Below are 16903 nucleotides of genomic sequence, written 5' to 3' on the forward strand. Positions count from 1 at the left end.
AAACTACTCTAAACTGCAGAGAAATTAAGGTTTTTATTGAATATTTAAGAAGCATCATTAAGCATTGCCTTCATTTGGGTTCAGGATAATTATCGGTCTGATAATTTATGAGCTGATTATGGTAAATTAACCACTAAGTTCACCTGATAACGAAGCCCCGCCCATTTAACCTTTCATCCTGCTTAGCTAGCATCGCTACTTGCTTAGCTAAGCTTGCAAAAACGGTCACATGGCCTTATTAGAGTTAGTTTAGCACAATCTGTGCATCAATATAAAGTATTAGAGGATAATATGCAAAGTTTTGATGGTATTACTAGCATACATGCTAGCTTAGCTAACATCAGTGCCCTCTGATTTTAAGAGAAATGTAAATTCCTGACACAAAACTCCTGTTTGAAGGCTATACTGTAAAAATGGTTAAAATAAATACATTTTCTATCAGAATGAAAGAGTTATTACTTATGAGAGAAATTAAACTTTTTCAGCAAAGCAGAAAATATTCTGATGAGATGAGTTATACTCTTAACATTTATTCTGTCTCTAGAAATAAATGATTGATTTAGTTTTTTTGGTAAAAAAAAAAAAAAAAAACCTCTGGCATAAACATTTTTTAAACAAAAGTATAAGTTTTTAAGTAAATTTAGGTAATTAAATACATTTTTAAACATACTTTTCACTTTTACTGAATATGAGAAAGTGAGTCAGCACTTTTTTTTACCACAGTACATTAATGCACTTAAACTGAACGTTCTAAAGCTGAATAATAAAAAGTTATTACTGATTCCGATTAGATATGTCTTTGGAATCATTTATATCAACTTTTAGTCTCAAACTCATATTACTTTATATATGGGCGTCGCCATTTTGGAGATTTCAGCCATCAGCATTTGCTGTGCTCATGACGTCACGCAAACGTATTTCCGCTGTCATAGAGACTCTATGGAGAGGTGGTCTTCAACCTGACGTTTTAGTGCTTGGTTATGTGTCATCAGCATTCAGTTCCTTGGTTATTATGATGTTATTCAAAAGAAGACGAGGAACATCACAGGGGACCGATTTTGATGTTACACTTACCAGGAAAGAGGAAACAGTGGCTGTGTTTGAAATTGCATACTAGCGTACTATACACTACACACTCAATGAGTATATAGTGTCTACTATATATTATAAATTGAGCATAGCGTTAGTTCAGGCAGGCCGCGCACGTCAAGCCAGCCACACCTGGGGGGGGGGGGAGGGGGCCTCTGACAGCAGCACACCTCGTTGTTCCCAGCCTCCAAAGACTGAGATCTGTGGTTATAGTAATGACTTTGTTCAGTTTCTCTGCCTTTGTTTTTTTTTCTGTCAGTGATTTTCTGGATCTTTAGAAACGTGAGTGTTAGACTGGCCTCCCTAGTTGTGATCCTGTTTTTGTTCTTTATTGCTTTGTAAAATTGTTGAAACACGATAAATTGTAAATATACCTCATGTCTGTTTGTTTAAATCAGTTATTTGGGGACTGGGGACAAATACCTTCCGGTGTAATATGTTTATGTACCTACCTCCTAGACGGGTGCATAACAGCGCTATACAAATCCTAATGCACATTTACTGTAAATAAATCATTTATTTTGATTAAAGTGGTCCTGACTAGGAGGATTAGGATGATGACCGTTCCGACTGAAGTATACTTCCAAGTTTCCCAAGAATATCAACATGTGCTCATTTGATCCATAAAACTCGCAGAAAAACATTTTATGTCGACATTTCAGAGTTTTTCGGAGACCCGCCATTGTGCTACTGACAAAACTTCTGGTCAACTTCAAATTAAGAGCCCTATTTACAAAAATGTTAAAAACTAATGGAAGACAAGATGAGGTTCTTTTATTTTGAAAAGGGAATGTTTATCTCTTAGCTTGAACCCGGTCCCACGACAATTTTATGTTCCGCTCGCAATGCATCATGGGAAGGGTGAGACTGGGTACATCCGAATAGTCCCTCCTGTCTCCTTTCCTATCAACTTTTCCTTTACCCCCGGAAGTGTTTAAGTGGCGGCCATGATAAGGAGCGTTCCAATTCTCTAACGGCTAAGGAAACGAGGCTCAATGCTTCCTTTATAACCTCCTTTAGCCTAGGAAACACTGATGCATCATTTAACAAAGGAGACCAGATAATGCTGACCCACAATTTCTTACCTTTGTGCCTTTGTGTGGTTGTACGTGTGTATGCCTACAACGTTATGCAGGCCTATATCTTTCATAAATGTAACAATTCCATAAAATCATACTTATTTTGGATTGATGTTGTTTTCTGAATGGAAGGTGAGTGTGAGAAACCATTCTCAATGAGACGTTCTTTTAGTTTCACTTTTGTTCCTCATAGCCTGGTAGCCTCTTTTCCTTTGATTTACATTCAAACCTTGTAATATTAAAATTATATTAGCGGTTATAGGCCACAGGGGAAGTGTTTTAGTAGTACATTTTAAAATTTGTAGTTTTACCACAGCAGACGTCACTAACCTTTGCTGGCCGACGGATTTATACGTCATCCTTGTGGAAGAGCGTCGATTATCATACAACGTGATGGCCTTTCCCTAACTCCTTTAGGAAGACTCCCTAACATCCATCCATCCATCCATTTCATACACCCGCTTATCCCGTTTAAACAGGGTCGCGGGGGGTCTGCCGGTGCCAATCTCCGGCTCTCATAGGGCGCTGGGCGGGGGTACACCCTGGACAGGGCGCCAGTCCATCACAGCCTCCTAACACTTAGGAAATAGGAGGGACTATCCAGACTATGACTACTTGTGCCCACTGTACATGCTTAAAAAATGTCTCTACATTTTATACATCAGGGTATGTTTGATGTCAGGACTGAGTATGAGTAGTAGTTAGTATGCAATATTGAACACAGCCTGAGACTATGAAATGGCGCTGGGTGTAGCGCGCAGGTCTTCCAGCTGAGAAGGTCTCTACGCTACTATGGCAACCATTAGATGGCTTTAAGCTCATCAAACCAGTGTGAGTTAAGTGAATGTTGGACTTCCTTGAGTAATCACGACGTCACAGTTTTTCGAACACGTCGACCTCCATTAGCGTGAGTTTAAAATGATTTTTATTGAACATCCAACTTCTACATCACCTCTCATTAACACTTGGAAAGCCTACAGAGCAGTGTTTTTCAGTGCCCGTGTCTGTATTCATACTGAAGTTTAGGGTTGTGTACTTTAGCCTCCTCACTCCATCACATTCAGCCCTCCCTCCCTTAGCTGGATGGCTCCCTCCTCCCTCCCTCCCTTTTTGGGCGGTGTGTATTCCTCCTCCTTCTCCTCTGAGGATAATAACTCGGGTAAAGTGGATTTGAACTTGTAGCCTGTGCTTGGAGCTGAAGGAGGGAACTGCACAACCACAACCATCCCGCACGGACTTTTTAAGATTTTCTTGCAAAGGTAAGAATTTAAAGTCCTTATGAACGTCCATTGAGTTTCTGTCCCCAACTGGGAGACAGATTCCTGGGTGGTCAGGAATGTTCTCGCACTGATAACTTTGGGCTGATACGAAGCTGATTGATAAGCACATCAATTAGATGCTCCAAAATCTCTGCTATCTTATCCTTTGACCTGTAGGGACTTTTCCTGCAGGAGAACTGAAAATAACCCAAACTAATCTCCTTAACCAGCAGATAAACTGGAAACTGGATAGCCTGGAAACTTTACAAACTGTCCAATATCTTCACACAAACTGCAAAGAAAAAGTTACTGATGTGGTGAAAATATAAAGAAATTACTTTGTTTTGCTTCACAATTACTTAAATAGCGATACAAATTAAGTTTTTAGTCCCCAAAGGGCAGTGGCCAATGGAAATATATAGAATAATAAAAACATACCATAATATAGAAATAGAGCATATGTGCAAAAGTATATGCATTTATCTCAACATGTTTATTTTTAAGTTATTTACATATTACACTTCTTTTTGTCCCATTTGTTTATTTGTTTATTTAAAATGTTGTTTTATTTACTATTATATTTCTTTATGTGTATTTAATAAATTAACTTTTTTATTTATGACATATCTGTGCATTTATTTTATTAGATTTATTTTGTTGATGCTTAGTTATCTCTATTTGTTTCTATTTATTTTTAAATAGAAACAAATATGTATTTTTATTTAATTTGTGTCCAATTCATGTCTTTTTATTCATTTACTTTTTTTATTTTTGATGTCTTATCCTAAATAAATGTTTTATCCTATATGTGCCTATTTACACACACCATAAGAAAAGTGTTAAAAGCAGTGAAAATTACCCTAAAATTGAGGGTAACTTTTTTTTTTTTTTTTGAGGTTTTGCTGGTGTACTAAAAAAAAAACTGAAGCAAATATGCAGTGTCGCCCCCTGGTGGGGATGATGATGACGATGACAGCAGTGAAGTCGGATCTTGTTGGGTTTTTTTCTCACAACAGCATTTTTGAAACACAAGATCAGCATCTATTCTATTATAAAGCTAGCAGAGCTTACAGTTTAATTAGTTTGAATCAGATGTGTTAAGCTTATTTTAACTTAATTTAAGGATCATGGCATATTTACCTATGAATAATAATTCAAATGTTTTCCCCTTGGTTTTTGCAAATAGGTTAAAGTACATTTTGATGTTTTTACAAAACACGTTATGAACAAAGCGACATCTACAAATACACTAAACGTTTATTCGCAGGTGTCTGAACTGAAAAATTGAGAATTTATATCTATATAAACATATAAGTCCTTTAAAGGTTGTAACACAGTACTTGTGGCGCAATAATCGAGTTTTGCTGTTCAGTTACTCTTATTCAAAAAAGTGTGACACCTAGTGGCCAAATGAGGATGACATTATTGATTTCATGTGTTTTAAAACCTCTTTCTGCTATGTTGTGTGTCTGTTTTTTTTTTTGGCAGATTGTGTAAAGATGATGGGACTGGTGGTCGCACACCTGCTCTGCTTTCTGTGTTTGTGCACGGCTCGGCCTCATCCAGGTGAGACCAGATTTGTTACATCTGAAACTCTCACACTTTCTCAAACTCTTTTAATCCCAAAGATACTTTATACAAATTAGTAATAATTCTGCGCCAATATGGATTTTCTCCAAATAAGCCCATAATCGATCAGTTTGAACTCCTATGGCCAATAACTGATACATAAAACCACAACCACCACATTTAAAAACATTTTAAATGTTTTTAAATGTGGTGGTTGCAGTTATTGCATTTTTATTTAAAGTTTTTGTTCACTTTTTCCTTCTTTTTTTTTTTTTTTTATCTTAATGTGATTTATCTCATTAAAGAAAGGATACTACAATCGTGCCTTTTGTTACAGAAGTATTCAAGTTCAATCTTTTCCTGTCGGTTACATGACCACATGTTTTTCCAAAAGCGTGTCTTTGTGCTAATACTTCATGCGTTGAAAAATGCATAAAACCACTCAAAAAGGCGAAAACACACCACAAAACAACTAGAAACAAACAACTCCAGAAACACACAAATTGACACTTAAAACACAAAATGACATAAAAACAAAAAAATACTCAGTGCCAAAGTCGTTGTATTGTGCGTAGTTTTTGTTAAATGCTGTGAAACGTAAGTGCTGACTAACAGTATATTGAGGACTAAAATAAAGCTAAAGGCTAAGCTAATTTTTTGATTGTCTGTTCAGAGGTAACAGAGAGGATGGAGAAGGTCTCTCAGGTCGTCGGTTCTCTGGCGAGCCGGGTGGTTCTGCCCTGCCACTTCTCCATCGACCCGGACTCCACCACTAACTCCACCAGTGGCCCCACAGCCACCCCGGCCCCCGCAGACCCCGACGAGGAGCTCCGCATCAAGTGGACCAAGCTGGATGGGGGGACTGAGACGGTGGTGTTGGTGTTGCAGGGCGGAGTGGTGAAAGTGGGCGAGGAGTTCCTGAGCAGGGTGTCGGTGCAGAGCCACCCACGATCCGTCGGTGATGCCTCGCTGACGGTTGTGAAGTTACGGGCAAGCGACGCTGGGCTTTACCGTTGCGAAGTGATGCATGGGCTGGATGACCGGCAGGACACCGTCAGCCTCCAGGTCAGCGGTGAGTCGGGCATTTTTACCTCTCAAGGGGATTTTAACAAATTCAAGTATGTCATGACTGTATTTAAAGCTAAAGTATGTGAGTCAGTTTGCTTTATTTGGTCAGAAATTCATAATCACATTTGAGCATTTGTAATTCAAAAGTGTTCCGAGAGGACAGTGTAATTTTGCTCAGTCTTGTGGCTCTGCATAAAAATGTGACTTCAGCGACTATAGTTCCTTAAAGCTGCAGTATGGCATCATTTGGTCAAAAACCCTTAATCATCTTTAAGCATATTATAATCCAAAGTGTTCTGAGTGGACAGTGAATCTCTTCTCCTTCTCCTGGCCCTGTAAATGAAGTTTAGAAATCCAGGAGGACGTCAGCCAATCAGAGTTCTTTCAACAAACAAGTGTGCTCCATGGGCATTTTTGGGCTTTACTATTGGCTGCTCGAATGAAGTCAGGAACGTTCACATACCAAGTGCAATGGCGGACATTCCAGCGTCTCCGTTGCGGCGTTAGGCACAACAGTTACACAAATCAAGCAGAAGACAGCAGCCGCTGCTCGGGGCAGTAACTGAGTGACACGTGCATTCATGTTCGAGTCTCTAAAACATCAGAAAACTCTACAATAACACAGATAAATTATGTATTTTTTCAGAAAAAAGTCGCTAAGAGCGTTCACAAAAGATACCGGTAAGGGAGGCTAAGTTTCGGTTTCGATTCTGAAATGGAGCGGCGAGAGGATTCTACATACTGCAGCTTTAAATCACCTGTGAGGAGTGGCCCGAACATAGTCATTCTTTTTGCTCGCTGCATTGCTTCATCGACCCTAGCAACGTGAGGAATCACTCGAAGTTGCTTCAAAGGTTTAAAATTTTATAGCTTTGAGCGACTTCCGGCGACTCAGATCATGCAATTGAGTTGCTGGAGTCACGTTGCTTGAAGGGAGGTTGCTTGACGTTGCGTCATTTACATAGATTTTGAATGTAATTTAGTTGCCAGAGTCGCTGAAATCACGTTGTGAACGCACCTTAAAAGTTTTAGAAATCCAGCAGCATGACTCGACTTTTCAGCCAATCAGAGATCTTTTTACAGAGTGCTCCATAAGCTATTTTGGGGCGTTACTATTGGCTGTCCAACTATTTGATGCACATTCACATGTTAGACACTCCGTGCCTGCGCAGGGTCCGCCTCATGTACTGGTTCCAGAGGGAAAGCAGGAACAGACAGGATACATCGTGTGTAAACTAAGAGAAGCTTATCTAAGCCAAGGTGGAGGGAACAGACGCAATTTATTTGCAGTCTTGATGCAGAGTGATGTGGGTCGGACCAGCAGCTGGGATCACTGCTGCTGCCTGTGTGCTGTGTGGTGGGGGAGGAGCTGCTTCTCAGGACAGTAACTACAGAGTGATATGTGCATTCATGTCAGCGTATCTAAAACATCAGGAAACTCTCCAATAACACAAGATAAAGTCTTTAGTCACCAGTCTCTATTGAGGAGGAAAGTCCCTAAGAGCTCCACAATTATGCGTGTTCACAAGGACATCGCTAAGGAACGGTAGGTTTTGAATACAAGTCTCAAAATTCTACATACTGCAGCTTTAAGTAGTTTTTTTTGTTTGTTTTTTAAAGAAATTTGTACTTCCCATAAGCACCTGAAGTTCTCGTTACTTCTGGGTTTCTCGGTTTATTTCTCACGTTATTTTCTGTCGCGACCCCCTTTCAAGAGTGAAAAACTCATCGTCATCTTCTGCTTCTTCTCGCCATTCCTCTTCTTCTGCTGGCAGCTGAACTCTTCCTCTAGAAGCTTATGCTGCTCGGACCAGGCGAGCATTTCCTTGTTGATTTGCTCCATTTCCTGCTTTGGGCCTTTGTGCTCCTCCTTCAGGGAAGTTAATTTTCCCATCCAGGCCTGTCTTTTCTTGATGAGCTCCAGGTTGAGTTCCTCTTGGGGTGTTAGCTGCTCCTTCAGCTCCATTAGCTCCTCCTGGATGTCGTCTTTGGTGGAAACCATTGGCGCTCTGCTGTGTGTTATCTTCTCAGTCTTCAGTTGGTCACTGAGACGATCGATTTCTGGTTTGTAGTTGAACTCTTTGGTCTGTGGCTCATAGCGCGAGTCTTCTCCTGATGAAACTCTTTGTATTGTTCCTTGAACTGCCGCCCCTGCGCTTCCACATGCCTCTCCAGCTGCTAATTCTTGTGGTTGATGTTGTGCTGCCTATAGCAGAAGTGCTGTCGGTCTGTAAGGAGTGTGTTCATATGCTGGTTCTGGTTTCCCTGCTCTGGACTGTCCTTCTAGCGCTGGCTATTAATACCCGTGGTAAGGTGCCGTGAACTATTTGGATTCATTGTTAAAAATAAGTCTTACTCATACTAAATAACGTAGAAGAAGAAGCCCGGCTCATCGATCCACATATATGATTATCTGACCACATATCTTGAAATTCCTGCACCATTTCCCAATTCTCTACCTTATTGTTTTCTTGTTTTTGGGCTGTTGTTCTTCCTACCTACAATGCCGTGGGCTCTATGTCACTTTTGGTTCACTTTCTATGTTAGTTCTGACCCACAGAGCGTGAATGTAGAGCCTAAGATTTTGCGTTTCATATTTTCCCCAATTCTGTTTCAAAGTTTACCCATCTCCATTTTATTTCTGTTTGATTGGTTTTCCCTCATCAGATGTAATTATTAGCTATTAAACTTTCTAAAGTCGTGCCAAGCATGTCTAATACAATTAATTAAGGTAACTATGGACTGTGTGGAGTGGCACAAATATAAAACGAATGAAAAACTATATTTGGTCATAATGTGTTTAATGGAATCCCTGCGGGTGTCCTCTTAGACTCCGTGACCACAGGGGGCAACATATTTCCCCTATCGCCGTGTGCGTGTTCACTGAAGTTTACAGTCCCATTAACAGTCTGAAGCAGCAGTCCTTACTGTCCTCACTGACTGCATCCAGATGTTGGCTCCTACTTCAAAGCTGAAGATGTTGCCACAGGTTTTAGAGGTTTGTTACCACCGCAGAGTTTGCTGCTTTCAGAGTTAGTTCAGCTCTGAAACCCTGCTTTATAAAACTATATCACTTTATATATATATATATGAACTAGTGCTGAACAGTTAGAATGTCCAAGCAGGGGAGCTTTTAGTGAGAAATGATAATAACCAATCTGAGCATTAATACAGGAAATAACTAGTGTGTGTTTTTGTTGTTGTTTTGTGTGTTTTGGGGTAATTTTGCGCACTTTTTAGTCATTTTCCATATTTTTATGTTTAGGAGTTATGTTGTGTATCTTTCTGTCATTTTGTGTATTTTTCTTGCCCTTTTGTGTATTTATTTTGATAGCTGTTACTTTTAGAGGTTTGTGAAGATGTTTGAGCTCTTTGTTACGATGTATAAAATGCTTTAAAACACCTTTTTACATATTCCCATTCCAGATTTGAGCTGTTTTTTTAATCATGTAATATTTTCTTTCTTTAAAAAGCATTTTCTCCATTTGTCCCTGAGTTAATATCAGCGTTTCACTGGTTTTTAATTTAATGTGAAAGCTAAACTCCAACTCTAACTCTTGTTGTTACAGGCGTCGTGTTTCACTATCGTGCAAGCACCAGCCGATACACCCTGGACTTCCACGCCGCAGAGGAGGCGTGTCACGCCATCAGCGCATCTATTGCGACTCCTGAGCAGCTCACGGTCGCCTACGAAGACGGCTTCGACCGATGTGACGCTGGCTGGCTCGCCGACCAAACCGTCAGGTACGGGAATTAATCTTTGTCATTTTTACATTTTAATGATGAAGCAACAAATATGGATTTACCTAGTGGTATAACTGGTAATTTTGACTTTTCAAACAAAAACAAGAAATGTTTTTACAAAACAAGGATCACGAATGGATGACACTGGCTGTGTTCGAAATCACATACGAACGTACTACTCATACTAAGTCTGATGTAAAAATGACTATGTAGTGCGTTCACATTAGATAGTATAGAAAGATTGAGTATGTGAGAAATACCCGGATGTATACTATATCGGGAAAGTGTGCACGGTGGGCACAATAGTTATACTCAACCGCCCCCATGATGCATTGCGAGTGGAATGTAAAATTGACCTGGGACCGGCTTCAAACTAAAAATCAAACATCAACTTTTCAAAACAAAAGCCTCTCATCTTGTCTCGTTTTTAAACGCTTTTCTAAATAGCGCTCTTGTTTTGAAGTTAACCGAAGGTTTTGTCAGTGGCACAATGGAGGGTCTCCAAAAATCTCTGATATGTCGGCATGAAATGTGGATACATGAGTTTTATGGATTAAATGAGCACATGTTGATATTCTACTTGGTCACTTTCTTGCCTACAATGTTTTCAGAACTTTCCAAGGTGGAGAATCAACAGAGATATTTAGCCTCAGTGTGTTTCAGGTTTTTGTCGTAGGTTCGAAATATATCTTGGGAAACTTGGAAGTATACTTCAATGGGAACGCTCATCATCTTAATCATACTTATTGTATATAGTAGACCGTATATACTCATTGAGTTTGTAGTGTATAGTACGGATTATGCCATTTCGAACACAGTGTATGTCTTTAAGAATTGACTTCTTCAATACTTTGTTCAGAGACAGATAAAGAGTTGATCTGTTCTCATCAAAGTTGAATGGCAAAATGTTTCCATTGTATCCAAATGAAGCCAACAAGGCACGAACTGTAATTATTGAGATTATTGAAACTAAAATATGTTTCCTCCACATCTTTGACTTTTTTGACACTCTGTGCAGCAGCTGTTTCATATTTTTTTCAGATTTCTTTTTAGGTAAAATTTGTAGATGAAGCATGGTAAATGGGCTGTGAAGGAACTCCATACTATACCAACAGTCCCACATGTTTACATTAGCTTAGCATGTAGCAGGAGTGACCGTGTAGTGTCAAAGGGTAAAAGGGCGTGGCTAAGTTATTAGATAGTACATAGACATTTATATAATAAGCCTTTTCACACGCTCGGAAATCTCATGCTCGTTGAGATCTTGCGCGTGATGTTAAAGGTCAAGAGGTGTAAACTCTAAAACCATTAGAAACACTAAACACTGGAAGTCGGGCCTTGTCGCTCAAAGAACCAAATCTTTGCACTGAATCAGAACACACAAATGCTTTGTCTGAATGAATCCAAATCTTGAGTTTTCTGAGAGGCTGCTCTTCATAAAACAAAGAAGTGAAATAAAAAAAACTCACCAAAAGCTGAATTAAACAAAGGAAAACACATATGAATCAAACAATTTGGTAAGGAGGAAACAGAGGAATTGACAGACCCATAATAGTGTCGGACGACATGGCTCATAAAACTTTTCACACTCAAGGAAATCTCACTTGTCGAAGCAAGAGAAGTCTCTCACTTTGATATTGCTTCTCCCATCGGTTTTCAAAAGTGCTCAGATCTGGCCAAACGTGGCATCAACGGAACGCCATCATCCCCCTGAGACCAAATATGTTCCCGGGTATAGTCGAAATTGCGCTCAAGGCGAAAAGCACAATTTTCAGGCCGGAAAAATAAAGAGTTTATTTGAATTAAAAAGTGGTTTTTGTATGCTGAGGAATAGACTTTTGAGAAACCCATCCTTCATAATTTTTCATGTTCTGCTGAGTTAAGGTGAGTTTCCTGTAACTATGCAATATGTACTTTTTCTTTTTTTAATTTACTCAGAATTTTGCTTCTTTTTTTTTGGGTTATTAACACCGTTTATATTATATAATATAACCTTGACATTTTGGTTGATTTATTATCCAAAACTGCCTTTTCCCTGTCTTGTGATCAGCTCTTTAAAACCTTATACATCCCAGGAAAATGTTTGCACATTAAGAACAAAACTAAAAACAAGTTTAACATAAACTTAGAACTTGAAAATTACTTCACACTTTCTTGAGTGTGTTTTGTTTCCAACAGTGGAGCTCGATCTAATTGGACCTTCTCAGTGCATGTGGAAGCAAAGGGACTGCCTTTGCTTCCACACTGCTGCTCCCATTGGTTTTCAAAAGTGTTCAAATCAGGCCGAAAGTGGTATCAGCGGAAAACCCTGGTCCCCCCGAGTCTGAATATGTGTAAAGTGGATATTATAAACACTATTAAAGCACTAAAGTTCTCTGCACTAAAATTAGGTTGGAAATATCAACAGAGTGAACGAGCTTGTTGATGATTTTATCCCTCTCGACCTATGACCCCCCAGGTCGTACATGTGCAGTTCCAGAGTGTGAAAAGGCTTATTACCACCAAAGTATTCCCAAAGCCATCAACAATGTTATCTACATAACTATTGTACATCTCTAATTTATTTATGGTTCTTTCCTTAGAAAGATTTATGAAAAGAAGGATTAAAAAAAAAGGTTTGATTATTGTGTCCAGGTATCCAATCGCATCGCCTCGTTCCGGCTGTGAAGGCAACCTGTTACATCGTCCCGGTGTGAGAACGTACGGCATCCGTGACCCCACCGAGAAATACGACGTCTACTGCTATGTGGACAAAATTCACGGTAAGAACTTTAAACTTCAAACTGTCCGCCGCGTCGTTTCCCGCCATGGTGTCGTGACCCGGGCGCTCCGTCTGCAGGTGACGTCTTCTATCCGTCCTCCATCGTCCACAAGCTCACCTGGCAGGAAGCCAAAGAGAAATGCCAGAAGCACGACGCTGTGCTAGCGTCCCCCGGACAGCTGTATGCCGCCTGGAGGGAGGGGCTTAACCGCTGCGACTACGGCTGGCTGTCGGACGGCAGCGTAAGGTATCCGATCACCGTCCCCCATCCCCAGTGTGGCAATGGCACGCTCGGGGTTCGAACCCTGTACAAGCACATGAACCAGAGCGGCTTCCCCGACGCCGCCGACCGCCACGGAGCTTTCTGCTTCAAAGGTAAGAAAGCAAACACTCGTCTGTGTAACATTTGACTGTTTCCTTCTGATATCTGTCATCAAAGAGTCATCCTTACAAAACTTCACAAAACTTCTACAGGATCTAATTAGCGCCGCACCATTTTACCGGAAAAGAAATCCAGGATTTTACAATTGAAACTAGATTTTTGATGTCATTGTTATAGTTAAATGACAAATGATCTAAAAGGAAATTATTGGCACATTAATGACACATTAATTGGCTTCTAAAACTGATAAAGAGTGTCTTCAACATATTTCAGAGCTTTTTCTATGCAGTGGCTGATTAAGATTCCTTCCAATTGCAGTTATTTCCGTGTCGTCTTTCCAGGTGAAGAAAAAGTTCTTGTTTTATTGTGTAATAGTTTCTTGTAGTTTGAGTCGTTTTGGTGTGTTTTGGGTAATAATCATTAATTTTGTGTATTTTTGTTGATGTTTTGTTCTTTTTGGTGTTTTTTGTGTGTTTTTTGGTGACTTTTTCATGTCTTTCTGGTGTATTTTGTGTAATTATCTTGTCATTTTATAGTCAATTTGTGTATTTTTCATGTGCCTTTCTTTTTTTTTTGTTTTTTGGGGATTTTTTTGTCTGTATTTCATTATTTAATCATTTTGTTAATATTTCTTGTTTAGAGTTTTTGTTTGTTTTTGTGTAATAATTAGTCATTTTGTGTTTTTTGTTGTTTTGTTTTTTTAAAAGGTTTTTGTGTCTTTTTTGTGTCATTTTGGTGGCTTTTCGTTTTTTTGTGTAATTATCTTATAATTTTGTGTATTTTTTTGGTCTTATTTTGTGTAATTTGTGTATTTTTGTTGAGTACTTTTGTGTTTTTTGTTTGATTATTTTGTCATTTTGTGGTTTTTTCTTGTCTTTTTGGTGACGTTTTTGTTGTCATTTTGCTGCTTTCTTTGGAGAATGTGAAGTAAACTAATCAGGTAAGGTTTCAGTTCCCTGAACAGGACAAGTGCAGAAACAGGGAAACAAATGAGAATGTGGGCTGAAACCTCAGCTTTAGTCAGATCCGAACCCAACAGGTCCACACCAAGCCGTAAAAGCCTGCAAAATGTGTCTGAAATAGTTTTAATGAGTCTAAAATCAGGCCAAAGCTTTGTGCTGGCCTTGTAAAACAAGACAGAGGGAGTTCACTTATTTTCCACTGAGGACCTACACAAGTCTTGGGCTGAAAAACATCTCCTCCGCATCTCTCAGGGCTTTTTCTGACACTGTGCAGCAGCCGTTTTGTATTCCTTCCAGACGTTGTCAATTTTGTTGTCTTTTCAGGTTTCTGATGTTTTCCCAGTGCTCCTCCTGACTTTAGAGAAACAAGAAAAACCTTTATCTCCATTCTCGATAAAACAACAGGTCTAAATGAAGCTGTTAAAGCCTCCAAAATGAGTCTTGAATAGTTTTAATGAGTAGAAAACCAGGTCAGAGCCGCTCCCTTCCTCAGTGCTGGCCTTGTAAAACAAGACAGAGGGAGTTTGCTTCTTTTTCACTGCCTCCCTGCAGGATCACAATCCCATTATTTCATCATCATCAACACATCAATTCCAATTGGTTCTGCAGAGTTTAGATACATGATTTAGTTTGTACATTAATCGGTCCCATCCTGGTGTGTAGAGAGGAGGACACAGTTTGTAGCCCGAGCCCTGAGGAGTCGTCTCCTGCTCTGTTCACGGAGGGCCAAGCTGTTTACGAGGGGAAAACCCAACGTGCGCTCGAACACAGACCGAAGTGGAACGTGAGCGGAGCTGTAATGCTTCGCAGCTGGACTCTGACAGACTGAGGCCGAAGCAGGAGCCCAACATGCTGACGTCATCCACAGAGACGGAGAAAAAGGACAACAGCAGTGTTCAGATCCAGCACTGAGCCCAAACACACACACCAAATTATGAACATCAATCTAGCCATAGTCGGCTCTTAACTTTTCTCAGCTTTTATCTAAAACTACAGCCAACACAGTCCCTCACAAACTCTGCTGCATGCTGTCAAACTAGAGTAAGTTGCCGGTTCTGTGTATTTCAGTCACGCTAAATGCTCTGACTTTCACTCAACCTTGGGGTCAGGACACCATTTGGGGTAGCGAGACACACTGGGAAGGAGCCGCGACTGGCCAGATGCCTTCATAAAACTAAAAATATTTTTGTAAAACAATTTGAGCCCATTCTTGCCTAATTTTTCTTTATAATTTTTCTGCCACTACACCAAACTTGCCATAATTGAACCTATTTTTATCACTTTTTCTTGCCACATTTTTGCTCCTTTTAATGCATTTTTGCTACATTATTCTGATTTCTTCTACTTCTCCATCGACCTTATGTCATGTTTAATGACACATTATTGTCACTTTTAACCTTTTTTCACCATATTTCATGCTTTTTTTGGGCCAACTTAACCACATTCACGGTTTGTCATGCCCATTATTTAGCACTTCACAGTAAAAGGTTAATATTTATTCCAAGGAACTTTGAGTGTGAGAACAAGCAGTGACAAAGCAAAAACAATGAAGATGATAAGCAGACACACCAGGAAGGAGTGACATCTGAACAGAAAACAACCACTGACAAACACACCTTAAATAGTACAGGAAGGGTAATCAGGAGATTAGGATATAAGAGGGAGGAGTCCACACACACACACACATACATAGACTGACAAGACAAGCTGGAACAAACAAGCATTACCATTACCAAGGACAGACAAGGACAAAATTAAAGATCTGAGAATTTAACCGGGGGGGGGGGGGGGTCAGGAGCAGCCTTGCCTCCCTCTTCCCCCCACAGAGGTCAAAAGTTTTTATTACAGTTTTCTCAAATTGTTTCGAAAAAATATAATTCCTATTATAATCTACATAATATACTGTACTAATACAGTGACTGTACAAAATATACTAAAATAATACATTCTAGATTTTAATTAATAAAATGTTCCAGTTGATAAAATTTATTAATGGCATAGTGGAATGTGTTGAGAACAAATGAATATAAAAATGATTAATGTTAAATTAAATTATTATCCCATGGGGGTCTGGATTTGGAATCCTACTGAAAACAAAAGTGGAAACTCGCAATAAAAGCTGATCCAACTTCAGTGGAAATTCCTCAAGATTAGTCAAAATGAGGCTCATGAGTGTGTGTGGCCTCCTCGTGCCTGCATGACCTCCCTACAACGTTGGTGTATGGAACAAGACATGATGTCCCAGATGTGCTCAATTGGATTCAGGTTTGGGGAACAGGCAGGCCAGTCCATAGCATCAATGCCTTCATCATGCAGGAACTGCTGACACACTTCAGCCACATGAGGCTTGGCTTTATCATGCATCAGAAGGAACCCAAGGCCCACTTGACCAGCATATGGTCTCACAATTGGTCTGAGGATCTCAGCCCGGTACCTAACGGCAGTCAAGGTACCTCTGGCTAGCACATGGAGGGCTGCACAGCCCTCCAAAGAATTGCCTCCCCAAACCATTACTGACTTACCGCCAAACCGGTCATGCTGGATGATGTTGCAGGCAGCGTAACATTCTCCCTGGCGTCTCCAGACTTTGATACGTCGGTCACGTGCTCAGTGTGAACCTGCTGTCATCCGTGAAGAGCTCAGGGCGCCAATGGTGAATTTGCCAATCTTGATGTTCTCTGGCAAATGCCAATCACCCCGCATGGTGTTAAGCTGTAAGCACAGGCCACACGTGTGAACGTCGGGCCCTCATCCCCTCCTCATAGAGTCTGTCTCTGGCCATTTGAGCGGAAACATGCACATTAGTGACCTGCTGAAGGTCATTTTGCAGGGCTCTGGCAGTGCTCCTCCTGTTCCTCCTTGCACAAAGGAGGAACAGGAGCGGTCCTACTACTGGGTTGTTATCCTCCTACAGCCCCCTCCGTGTCTCCTGGTGTACTGGCCTGTCTCCTGGTATCTCCTCCATGCTCTGGACACTGTGCTGGAATACA

At 40.2% G+C, this 16903-nt stretch overlaps 1 protein-coding gene across 1 annotated transcript in view; it reads left to right on the plus strand.

The window, feature by feature from the left end:
• Nucleotides 1-3332: 3332 nt before the first annotated feature.
• The window catches only part of vcanb (versican b), a 42625-nt gene continuing 29054 nt past the window's right edge, over nucleotides 3333-16903 (plus strand). Inside the window, exons 1-6 of the mRNA XM_028462620.1 lie at nucleotides 3333-3427; nucleotides 4916-4993; nucleotides 5670-6068; nucleotides 9634-9808; nucleotides 12443-12570; nucleotides 12648-12944. Of these exons, the coding sequence (XP_028318421.1) occupies nucleotides 4927-4993; nucleotides 5670-6068; nucleotides 9634-9808; nucleotides 12443-12570; nucleotides 12648-12944 (1066 nt within the window). The 5' untranslated portion in view covers nucleotides 3333-3427; nucleotides 4916-4926. The remainder of the gene's footprint in view (nucleotides 3428-4915; nucleotides 4994-5669; nucleotides 6069-9633; nucleotides 9809-12442; nucleotides 12571-12647; nucleotides 12945-16903) is intronic.

Source organism: Gouania willdenowi, chromosome 12, assembly GCF_900634775.1.
Source record: "Gouania willdenowi chromosome 12, fGouWil2.1, whole genome shotgun sequence".
Taxonomy (NCBI): domain Eukaryota; kingdom Metazoa; phylum Chordata; class Actinopteri; order Blenniiformes; family Gobiesocidae; genus Gouania; species Gouania willdenowi.